The 12,924-nt window shown below is 18.1% G+C and overlaps 5 protein-coding genes across 5 annotated transcripts; 1 reads left to right on the top strand and 4 right to left on the bottom strand.

Moving 5' to 3' along the window:
- Positions 1-597: 597 nt before the first annotated feature.
- PF3D7_0825400 (ATP synthase-associated protein, putative) lies at positions 598-1,538 on the bottom strand (the record flags this gene model as incomplete). Its single annotated transcript, XM_002808832.1, has 5 exons — positions 598-619; positions 733-787; positions 906-1,061; positions 1,223-1,309; positions 1,499-1,538. 5 exons carry the CDS (start codon positions 1,536-1,538, stop codon positions 598-600), a joined length of 360 nt encoding a protein of 119 aa, XP_002808878.1.
- Positions 1,539-2,398: 860 nt separating this feature from the next.
- Positions 2,399-2,845, top strand: PF3D7_0825300 (SAYSvFN domain-containing protein, putative; the record flags this gene model as incomplete). Its single annotated transcript, XM_001349235.1, has 1 exon — positions 2,399-2,845. One exon carries the CDS (start codon positions 2,399-2,401, stop codon positions 2,843-2,845), a length of 447 nt encoding a protein of 148 aa, XP_001349271.1.
- A 626-nt stretch (positions 2,846-3,471) lies between these two features.
- On the bottom strand, positions 3,472-4,271 carry PF3D7_0825200 (translation initiation factor IF-3; the record flags this gene model as incomplete). The annotated part of the gene is made up of 4 exons (XM_001349236.1): positions 3,472-3,657; positions 3,766-3,832; positions 3,936-4,006; positions 4,098-4,271. The coding sequence occupies 4 exons, from the start codon at positions 4,269-4,271 to the stop codon at positions 3,472-3,474; spliced, it is 498 nt and encodes a 165-aa protein (XP_001349272.1).
- A 468-nt stretch (positions 4,272-4,739) lies between these two features.
- On the bottom strand, positions 4,740-5,963 carry PF3D7_0825100 (ankyrin-repeat protein, putative; the record flags this gene model as incomplete). Its single annotated transcript, XM_001349237.1, has 6 exons — positions 4,740-4,877; positions 5,011-5,109; positions 5,250-5,357; positions 5,490-5,585; positions 5,756-5,814; positions 5,903-5,963. The coding sequence occupies 6 exons, from the start codon at positions 5,961-5,963 to the stop codon at positions 4,740-4,742; spliced, it is 561 nt and encodes a 186-aa protein (XP_001349273.1).
- Positions 5,964-6,712: 749 nt separating this feature from the next.
- Positions 6,713-11,913, bottom strand: PF3D7_0825000 (conserved Plasmodium protein, unknown function; the record flags this gene model as incomplete). Its single annotated transcript, XM_002808831.1, has 2 exons — positions 6,713-6,782; positions 6,989-11,913. The coding sequence occupies 2 exons, from the start codon at positions 11,911-11,913 to the stop codon at positions 6,713-6,715; spliced, it is 4,995 nt and encodes a 1,664-aa protein (XP_002808877.1).
- Positions 11,914-12,924: the final 1,011 nt, after the last annotated feature.

Below are 12,924 nucleotides of genomic sequence, written 5' to 3'. Positions count from 1 at the left end.
ATATTAATATGTATGTATAAATATTATGGAATTATAATATTATATTATATATATATATATATATATATATATATAATAATGTTCACATACGTGATGACCAATTAATTTCATATTCATAAAAACAACATAAAAAATTAAATAATATATATTATAATATATATATATATATATTATTGTGCAGTATTTATTTAAGGGCATATAATATATATTATTTATTTATTTTTATTTTCATTAAACATAAAAAAAAAAAAAAAAAAAAAAAAGAAGGTATAGTTGCTAAAATGAAAAATATATAAAAAAAATTAATAAATAAATGAATAAATAAATAAATAAATAAATAAAAACAACATTATTTCTTTTATTATTATATATAAAAATATTAGGAAAAATATGGAGTATATTTTTTATTATTTTTATTTAATTATTTAATTAATATGTTAACGAGAAACAGAAAATACTAAAATAAAATATAAAACTTTTTTTTTATAATGAAACAGTCAAATGTAAAATAATATGTGATCTACAAAGTTTTGTATAAAATTTTGATATAAAATACGGAAGAATAATAATTCTTCATAATATATTACGTTATTAAAATTAAAGCCTATATTTGTCATCTCTGTAAATAAAAGGAAAACATCGACAAGTATATATAATAAATAAATAAATAAATAAATATATATATATATATATATATACATATAATATTTCTAATATTTAATATATAATTACAATGGTTGAAAAGGTAATCGCAAAGCAACTGGGTCATAATATTTACATAGGTTTCCTAAAAAAAAAAAAAAAAAATATATATAAACATATAATATATTAACATGCGCATGTTCATATATCCTTAAATGTAATCATATTAGTTTTTTTTTGATTCCTATATTTATTTGATTTACCAATATATTTCATAGATAAATCATATCCAAAATCGTTATAAAATAACATTTGTTTTTCCATATATCTCCTTCTGCTTTCATTCGACACATGTTGAGTGTCAAAATATGTAATTTTTAAAAAGCGGTAAAAATAATATGATCCATAATACACAAGACCTACAAGAGATTACAAACCAATAAAATAATAAACACTAAAATGTATATATATATATATATATGTATATGTTTAAAAGTGTTAAACTTTTATAGTTATATATATTTATATTTTCATAAAATCATTTGCATATATATATAGAATATATCCAATAAAAAGCTACCTCCACATATTCCAAATAAAACACTATGTGTTATGCTTGGTCCTTTTATACTTTTAAACAACCCTCTAAAACATCTTCTGCATATTCCTATACAAAAAAAAAAAAAAAAAAAAAAAAAAAAAAATATATTACATAATTAATATATGCAAATATTAAGCTTATTTTTATTTATATGCACATTATCTTCTTTGTGTTTTTCTTCACAGACACAAATATGTATATATATATATATATATATATATATATATATATATATATATGTATATAAAGAATTACCTGCTTTCTTTTCTTTTCCTTCTAATTTATTTATTTGCATTTTAAAAAAAAAAAAAAAAAAATTGTTCTACTTTTTCTTATATATTACAATATGTATTATCAAAAGAAGAATAATATACACAAAAAGGGGGACAGAATGAAATACATTTTTCTCTTAAAAAAGAAAAAAAAGAAAAGCTATATATTAAAAAAAAGAAAAAAAAAATTAAACGATATAATGTAGTATAATATAAAGTCAATCTTATATAGTTACAACAAAAAAAAAAAAAAAAAAAAAAAAAAAAAAAAAAAAAAAAATTATATGTAATATATATATATATATATATATATATATATAATTAAATATTTTAAATATGTACATATATATTATTCCACAAAGATTATGACAAAAGAATGTATATTACAATTTTTTTAAAAACATATTGTATTATATATTTATTTAATTTTTTTTTTTTTTTTTTTTTTTTTTGTTATTATATTATTTTATATAATATTATTACCTTGAATGTGTTATTTTTTAAATTTCATATAGTCGTTGTATAAAAATGTGTCATATATAAGTAATATATTTTATTCTCTTTTTATTCCTCCATTCATTGTAGCATATATAAATTTAACATTTAAATTTATGATGATTTCATTTATAAAAAAAAAAAAAAAAAAAATGCATAATAAATAAAATGACGCCTTGTTTTCTTGCATTAAAAATATTACTATACATACACGTTTATAAAAAAAATTAAAAAAAAAAAAAAAAAAAAAAAAAAAAACATATAATATAAAGAGAAAAATAAAGAACATCTCTTTATAATTTAATAAAAACATATATAATAAATGTGGATAAATATTTCATTTATATATATTTTTTTTATTTATTATTTTTATTTTATTTAAGTAGATATGTCTAAGAAAAAAAAGAACAGTAAAAATAAAAATATTAACAAATACTTCAACCCTAAAATCGTTACTGCTATATTGTTGTGTTCATGTTATTTTCTATATAACACGTTTGGTAGTGTATATATCATAATAGTTTTGATAGCCATCATTTTTTTAAATTTAGATAATAATAATGACAGCTCTATAAGCGCCTATTCCATATTTAATAAGGGGAAAAGATATTTAATAGGAGATTTGAGGATGAATCAAATTGAAAATGAATTAAGAAATACAAAATATAAAAATAATGACAGTGAAGATAATTTTTTAAGATACGATGATATTGATAAAAATAAATTTTATATTAAAGGATCATCAAAATATAATAATAAACTATGTACTTGTGGGTCTAAAAAAAAGTTTAAAAAATGTTGTGGTATCATTAAAAATAGTTCATCTGATTTTTAAATGATAGATAATATTAATTTATATTGTTTTAATATATAATTATATTAATATATATATATATATATATTTTTTTTTTTTTTTTTTTGTCGTTATTAGTAATCAACCTTGCTTTTTTAATATACACAATGATTAATAAGAACAATTTTGTATTTTTTGTGTATGTTTTATTTTATTTTGTTTTTTTCATTTTTTTTATTTTAAAACTGAAAAATTGATAGAACTAATTATCATTTCATCTTATATATTGATAATAGAATAATAATTATAAGCTACTAAAAAAAAAATAGAATTAATAAATTCGTAAAACATAAATATATTAATATATATACATATATATTATTTATTTTTATAAGTACAATAAAAAAAAGAAAAAGTTAATATTTTTTACTAAAAAAAAAAAAAAAAGACATAAGTGATGAAGTTTTAAAAAAAATTATGTTATAATTTTATTTTTTTCATATGTATCATTATAAATAATCTACACATAAAAAAAAAAAAAATTAAACACATAAATAATTATATAACTACTGCACATTTATTAAATAATGGTATCAAATCGTTTAAAAAAGAAAAAAAAAAAAAATACAAAGTCATCATATTCTACAATATTTTTTTTTTTTATTAAATCATGTTCCACCTTCATTTTTCCTTTTAGCTTTTAAATTAAATAGCTGTGATACAATATTTCCATTTTGGCGCATAGTTTCTGAATTACCATAACTTTTTAATTCTTCAGATATCTTGGAAAATATTCTTTTTACATTTTCTACATTTGTATATTCTCTACCCTTTAAGGTTAAAATAAATTTAACCTGGAACAAAAGAGGTTAACATAAAATGTATCATAAATATATATATATATATATATATATTAAATACAGATATATATATATATAAAAAAAAAAAAAAATTATTTTTACCCGATGTCTTTTTAATAAAAACTGCTTTGCGGAATTTATTTTAATGAGTAAATCATTCATACCAATTCTATAAATTGAAACATCAGAATATACATATATATATATATATATATATGTTTACATATTAATATAATTATATACATACATATGTGTATTCCCTTCAACCATACCTTGGTGTAATTCTTAATTGTTTTACAGATTTATTTTCCATCTTGTGTTTCAACTGCTTCAACTTTTTTTCCTTTGATAAATATATAAAGGACATAAAATATATAAAATATTATATAAACCTTCATATATATATTTTATATTTTTACTTCTTAAAATCCTACCTGAATATATCGCTCATGCCCATCTGAATAAGCAGGGGCATCACTTGTTTCTTTTAAATAAAAATATTTCGTACAACATATTTTGGGTATATAAAAACAGTTAACATTGTTATTATAAAATATCAATATATAAAATACACATATTATAAAAAAAAAGAAACCCTTTAATAACATTATAATGTTAAAAAAAAAAAAATAATTAGATAAAAAAAAAATCAGAAAACAGATATATACACTTTATATAAAAAAATTTTATATCATATATGAAGTTTCATTTTTTCTAATTGAAAATACTAAAAAAAAAAAAAAAAGAGAAATATATTATTAAAAAAAAAAGGTAAAAATAAAAAATAGAAAAAATTAAAAAAGTAAAAAGAAGATCTTAAATATATATTATAAAAAATAAAAATAATATTTATATCTCAACATATCACACATATATATATATAATATATATATATATATATTTTTTTTTTTTTTTATAATTAATATATTATATTAATTTATTTTATGTGCGTTATGTTTTCATATTCCTTCAAAACTATAAAAAGATATTATAAATTTCATAAGTATTTAGCATTTTGCAATACACAAAATTTTAAATATAATAATATCATATTATATATATATTATTTTTAATTATTATATTTTCCTTATTTCACCCTTCATTTTCTCTTTTATTAATAAATTGAACATAATCGAATATTTATTACAATTACTATCATAAAACTTTTCCTTTTTTCGGAACACATCTAACAATTCATAAGCATCCATATCGAACTATAAAAAAAAAAAAAAAAAAAAAAAAAAAAGAAGTAAAAATAATGAATAAACTAAAACAATAATATGAATCTATAAAATTTTAAACGCATAAATAATTAGATTGTGTTATTTTAATATATGTAATAATTACATCATCTTTGATAAGAATATCAACACCATATTTTAATAATAAAGAAAATGATTCATAAAAACCATTTTTAATAGATATATGTAAAGCAGTATCACCATCCTATAATATTTCAAAAGGAAAAATATGAAATACGAAAAAAAAAAAATAAATAAAATATATAAACACACACATTTATATATATATATATATATATATATATATAATTACAAACATTTAACAAATATGTTTGTTATATTTACTTTGTTTTTTATATTAATAATATCTTTAATATTATTTCTGCAAAGTATATCTAAACAATAAATGTTGTTATTCAACACAATGATATGTAAACATGTATCTCCATTATCCTTTAACAACAAAAATAAATAAAATTATATATAAAGCATATATATTACTAAAATGAAATTTAACATATAATATATTTTGTACAACAATTTCTAAAACTCCATATGTATATATTCCTTTTTTGTCTTTTTTACGTTTATATGTTTGAAGTCACATCCCCTGTTTAATAAAAAACAAAACATTTCAACATCATCGTTATAGGAACATATTTGTAGTAAATTATTGTTATTCTAATAAAAAGAAAGAATATAAAAATAAATAAGTAAATAGACATATATATATATATATATATATATATGTATGTATAATCTTTTATAAATATATTTATATAATATATATATATATATATATATATATATTTTTTTTTTTAATATTATTATTTATATATTTTCCTTTTAACCAAAAATTTCGAATTGATATCATTTTTTTTCAACAACTTTTTGGTTCTTTTGATGTTCCCTATTATATGATATAAGAGAAAATTATATAAACGTTGTAGGTAGAATTTAAAAAAAGAAATGATAATAAAATATACCTATAAACACACACAGTGCTAAATCAGATAATTTATCACGAACACGGTCACTTATTAAAGTTAAAGATATCATTTTTTAAAAAAATATAAACTTATCTGTTTTTGTATTATCATTTTAATATTTTTCATATATAAAATAATAATATCCCTCAGCTTTTATATTTTTATAATTTTTTCCCTTCAATATAGATATTTTTTACTTGATTTTATTTATTTTTTTTTTTTTAATTAGCTAATATATAAATAGCCATTCTCATTTTTTTTTTTTTCTTTTCTTTGTCATAGATACATTTATACACATTATTAATTTTTACAAAATATTAGTCTCATATGATAAATATATTTCCACAAATTAAAAGAAAAAGAAAAAAGAAAAAAAAATGTCTTTTTATATATTGAAAATGGATTAATTAAATAAAGAATATGAATATAGACATAATAAAATATCATTCGCTCAATTTATATATATTCATATAGAAATATATGTATATATTCCTTTCTTTAAATTAAAAATAAAATTAATATTTATTATTTTATATAAACCATTGTAAATACAAATCATATATCTGCTACTTGGTATTATTAAAAAAAAAAAAAAAAAAAAAAAAAAAAAAAAAAAAAAATTGGAATATATATATATATATATATATATATATGTAGTTTCTAAAAGAACAATATATATAAATTTAATAACAAAAAAAAAAAAAAAAAAAAAAAAAAAAAATTAAATATAAATATAACAATAAGTCAAATATTAGAAAACGTATAAGAATAAAAATAAATCAATATAAATAATAAAAGAAAATAATATGAGTTGATATATTAAATATCTATGGGTAAGTTATTTTTTAATCTTCTTTTTCTTTCATCCATTAACCACTGAACAAAGGTTCTACAAAAGTGAAATTAAAAAAATAAAATTATAAAAAAACAATATAATATATATAAAAAAATATAGTATGAGATTAAATATACATACATACATACATACATACATACATACATACATGCATATATATATATATATATATATATATATATATATATATATAATAAACACATAAAAGAATTATCTCAAAAGATACATTTTTTTCTTACTTCTTCTTTCCTTTATCTTTTTTTTCTTCCTTTTGTAAATTTTTCTTCAACTTTTCGTTATCCATCACAAAATTTAAAGCAATATCTAATGGTATATAGTTTTCATTATTTTTTAAAATATTAATTTTTGGTATTCCATTCTCTGAAGATGATATGGATGTTTTCAATTTACTTTTTCCCTCATTATCTTCATCATCATTAATATCCATGTTTATATTATCATTTGGTTCATTTTTTTCTTCTTGTATTATTTGTTTTATTGGAGATATATCAACCTTTTCATTTACTTTTATAATTCTACTTTTTTCTTTTGTAGAAATTAACAATACATTCTGTTTTTCTTCTTTATCAATTTCGGTATGAGTTGGTGATACATTCAATTCATCCATATTTTCATTATTAAAATCACTTTTGTTTTGTATTAATTTTACACCTTTACAATTATTTTTATTATATTCACTATCGTTGTGATTTAGTTTAACAGAAATGTTTTCATCCTCAATATCAATATCTTCTGAATATTTCTCTTCAAAATCTTCTTCCTCTTCACACATCTCTTCATGTACACTACCCTCCTTAGTATTGTGAATGTTATCCTCTTTTATGCTTAAACTATCATTTCTTATTTTATTTTCATATTTTATAGTTAACAATTTATTCAATATATTATCATCAACGTTATTATTCATCTTATATTCATAAAAATTTTGTATGTTACTTCTACGATGATAATCAAGCGATCGGTTTTTTCCTTTTTGTGAATTGCCGACATTCTTATTATGAAGATTTCCTGTATTGTTGTTCTTATTTAGAATATTTCTTTTTAATACTGCATTTTTTTCATGAAAGCCATTCCTTTCATATATATCTCCTTTTTTATGAGAATCATCTCTTTCGTTTATATCATTCTTTTGATGTATATTATTATCTTCGTATATATCATTCTTTTGGTGTACATTATTGTCTTCACACATATCACTATTTTTATATATATCATTCTTTTTATATATATCACCTTTTTCATATTCCCCATTCATTTCTTCGCCCCTTTTGGAGTGTTCACCACATTTTTGTTCATAACTCTTTTCACTATTTGTTAAAATAACCCTAGGTTTAACTAGGTTGCAATTTTTTAACTTTTTCTGATCTTCACTAAAATCAGAATAATTACTTCTTTTTCTCTCTTTTGTCTTAGATACCGATTTGTGGAGTTCATTTAAATAATTGTAATCAAAATCATCAAATTTTATTTTACTTAATGATATTAATTCGTTATCAAAACTATGTGAAGGTGATTTATAAATAGAAGATGAGGAGATTTTATTATTATGAAAAAAGTTATCAGAACATTCCTGTAAATATAAATTATCACTTATATCGTAAAAATGATTTTTCATTTTATTGTTACACGTTTCTTCATATAAATTACGATACATATATTTATAATAACTTCCATCACTTGAATAATCTTCAAATAGGTTTTTTCTTTTCTTTTTTTTATTGTTCTTATAAGTTTCGTTTCTTAATTCATCATAATAATAATTATTATTATTACCATCATTATTATCATAATTTTTTTTTTCAATATTATCATAATTTTTTTCAATATTATCATAATTTTTTTTTTCATTATTATAAGTAATATGCTTCTTCTCATTTTCTTCACTTGACATATCATTCGGTTTACCATCTGGTATACCATTTGGTAATTCCTTTTTTCCATTATCTTGTTGTATTTTATTTATTTTTTCTTCGTTTAGCCTTTTTTCATTTTCCTCCCTTCGAAGCCTTATTTTTTCCTCAAAATCTTTTCGAATTTTTAATTCATACAATTTTCTTTTTTGTTGAATTTCATTTCTCAGTTTATATTCCTCCTCCCTTTTTAATTTCTCTTCACTATAATAATTTTTAATCATATCCAATTCTTCTTTTAGTCGTTCATTGGATTTTTCTTTTTTTTTTTTTCCATCTGAATATGTATCTACTAATTCATGTTCATTATTTACATTTCTTTTGGAAAATTTTATTATATTTTCATATATTATTTTTCTTTCAATCGAATCATCAATACCTGGAGATAATAAATCATCACACATTCGCTTATCTATATCATTTTTTTTTTGGTTTGAGAAATCAACAGAATAGAATAAAGGATTTTTTTCCTTACATTTGTTCACATTAATATTATTTTTCTTTTTTTCTTTCATATTATATAGATGAGGTTTTTCTGCATAACTTTTTGATAAAAGGTTTTTTTTTGAATATGACGTTTTATTAATAATATTTTTATTTCCAATATCTTTTTCTTGATTTATACTATTTAATATATTTTCCTTTTTTTTTATTTTCCTATTTTCATCTATTTCATTTCCAATATTAACACTTTTAACATCTTCATGGATATCATCATTTACTTTATTTTTTAAAATATTTGTAACCTTAACATTTTTATTATTAAAATCTTTTAATGGTTCTATCTTTTCGTTTCCATGTGATTTATTAAAAATATCTTTTTTTTTTTCATTTTTCTGTAATACAAGTTCATTTTCTTTAATATTTATAATATTATCTACAACACCTGGTTTCATCATGTCGAAATATTTTTCTTTCAAATGATTCCATCTATCATTATTTATATAATTTTTATTATTAGATGAAGAGCAATTCGTTTGCATATTATTTTTATTTGATTCAACTCCCATAATTACATGATCTTCTTGTACATTTTTATTGTATTGTTCTTTATCATTACCTATAGAATATTCCATAGCATCATAAAATGTTGTATCATTATTATTATTATTATTATTATTAACTTGTATGTCAATGTTTGATCTTTTATTATCTAAATCTTTTGGACTATTATTTATACCATTCAAAAGATATTTCTCATCATTTCTTATCCATTCCTTTTGATTATTATTTCCATGTATCATTAATTTTGTATCATTTTCGATCAATAATTTTTTATTTTTATCATATGCACTTTTCTTAAAAGTATTTTTTGTATTCTCTCCTTTATCATCATCATAATATAATTTCGTATAATCCATAGAATTTGTAACATTTTTCAGGTTTGCCTCATCATTCGATATACCATCTGAAAGGTTGGCATCAATATTATAATTTCCAGAATTTGACTTTTTTATTTTCTTGATATTTCTAATATTTTGTACAATGTTGTCTATTTTTTCAGATAATTTATTAGCCTTATAAAATATATCTTCATTTGATTCTTTTACATTATAAACATTATTATTATTTATATTATTATCATTATTAATAATAATATTATCATTATTAATATTGTCATTATTTTTATCCCTATCATTATTTTCATTTATATGAGTCATATCCTTTGTATTATTTCCATCAACTAAAAATGATCTATTCGTTGGTCCTATATCAATATTTTCACTGCTTATAGATTTTCTTTCATAATTCTCTGAATAGTCTTTATGATATAATATTACTTTTTTTTTTTTTTCATTAATATCTTTTATTGTCATATCCAATACCAATTTATTTAATTCATCCTTTTTATGAGTCTCCCCTTCTTTTAATTCATTTTCATATATTTCCGAATTATTTCTTTCAAGTGATTTTTCAATTAATTTGACTTCTTTAAATTTATCTCTAATTTTTTTTTCGTCTAACATGAAATTGCTTTCATTAAATAAATTACTTAAACTTACATTATGAGAACTTGAATTATTATCATATACATTAGTACGATCTATAGATTTTCCATCATCACTAAGATCATTATATATATTATGATCTTTTTCATATTTATTATACTTACGCTCCTTAGAATCTACATTTGGTTGTTTAGATATGCCAATTTTATTGAAGTCATTTTCCTTCATATTATTATAACTTAAACATTTTTCTTCATTATAAGAATTTATATCTAAATTATTAAGTATTTCATTTTTATCTTTTTTTTCATCATGTATATTTTCTATATCATATGAATTAATATTTGTCTTATTTCCATTCTCCTTTTTTTTCATATAATTGTGTAAGAAAATGAAATTTTCTTTTCTTTTATTCCTATCAAAATTTACGAGGTTGGAATTTTTATTTCTTATTAAATTATGACATTTTAACTTATCAATATTATTATTTTCTTTTGATCCATGTGATATGGATTCTACCCTTCTAAGATCAATGGAATCTTTAGTTGAGTATTCTTTCATCTCATTATTTATCTTATCCATTTTTTCTAAAGATCTTATGTGAAAATTATTTTTGTTATCATTATTTTCTGTAGAATAATTTTTACCACTTATATTATAATTACTACTTTTATTATCCATCTCATCATCATCTGAAATATTAAATGATCCTTTATTACTATATTTTTCATCATTTTCTTCATATGAAGGAATTATCATTTTTTTTTTATATTTATTAATAATATCATTTATTTTTTTTCTCTTTATATTCTTTTCATCTGAGGTATTATAATCTGGGTCATATTTTCTCTTATGCTTTAATAACATAATCGTTCTATTATTAGTTTTTTCCTTTTCATCCATAATAAAACTATTACTATTACTATTATTATTTCTATTATTATTTCTATTATTATTTCTATTTCTATTTATTTCTATATTATATTTTATGGAGCTTAAATTTGACATATCATCTTTTACACCCAAATTTTTATCAACATAAGTTTTATCTTTCATATAATTTGATGAACTTATATTCTTATATTTCTCATCCTTTTCAACTTTTCGACTTTTTGCATTTGTTTCTAATAAATATATTTTGTTTCCCATATCTGAATTTATACTCAAGGATATGTTTTCCTTGTTCTTATTATCTGCTCTTTCTCTTTCCCTATTCCTTTTTTCATCTTGGATAAACCTTAAATTATAATCAAGAACATTGTAAGATTTATAATTTGATGTCATTTTGTGCTTACTAGAAGGGTATATTAAATGTGAATTATACTCATTTCCAAAAAAAAAAAAAAAAATATAAATATAAATAAACAAACAAATATATATATATATATATATATATTATTCAAACGAATAAAACATGTGAAGTTTATATAAAAGGGTTATTGAACACAATTTATGACAACATATAAAAAAATATATGTAAATATGCATATATTTTTATAATTTGACAAGTTTTTATTAAGTTCATATGCTTAACAACTTTTAATAAAAGAGAAAATAAATATTTCATAAAATATTTTTATAAGTTAAAAAACTTTCACAAGTATATATTTATATATATATATATATATATGTACATATTTTTTGTATATAAATACAAAAAAAGAAAAATAACATACTTTTCTTATATAAATATGTGTATGCATATATATATATATATATATTTATTTATTTATATTTATTCATTTATTATAGACAAATATATAATTACAAAAATTAAAAGAATTAGATATTCCCAGATTACAAACGTTCAATGGATTAAAAAATATTAAATATTTTGTTTTATTATAATTTATATTTCAAATAGTATCAAAAACCAAAAAAAAAAAAAAAAAAAAAAAAAAAAGGAGGAAAGAAGAAAATAAAAAAGAAAAAGTTAATGTATAAAAGTAATATAATAAAAGATATAAATATTTTATATATATATATATAAATATATATATATTGTAATATTTTTTATTTTATTTTTACATTTTTAAAAATGTAATCTTTTATAATAAAAAAATTTACAACATGCTAACGCAAAAGAATATTTCTTCATATAAATATTTTACAATAACAAAATTAAAGGAAATTTAAATATATAATTATATTATTATTTTTTTATAGTTCAATAAATATATTTTATAAATATTATATTATTCATATTTTTTATTAATGTTTTGTTTTATAATATATATTATATATATATATATATAACTCATATATAGTGCTTCGTATTATACAATTAAAACAGAA

This window comes from Plasmodium falciparum (assembly GCF_000002765.6).
Source record: "Plasmodium falciparum 3D7 genome assembly, chromosome: 8".
NCBI classification, from domain to species: domain Eukaryota; phylum Apicomplexa; class Aconoidasida; order Haemosporida; family Plasmodiidae; genus Plasmodium; species Plasmodium falciparum.
Note: the sequence above shows the minus strand (reverse complement) of the source record. Positions and strands in the feature narration are given on the sequence as shown.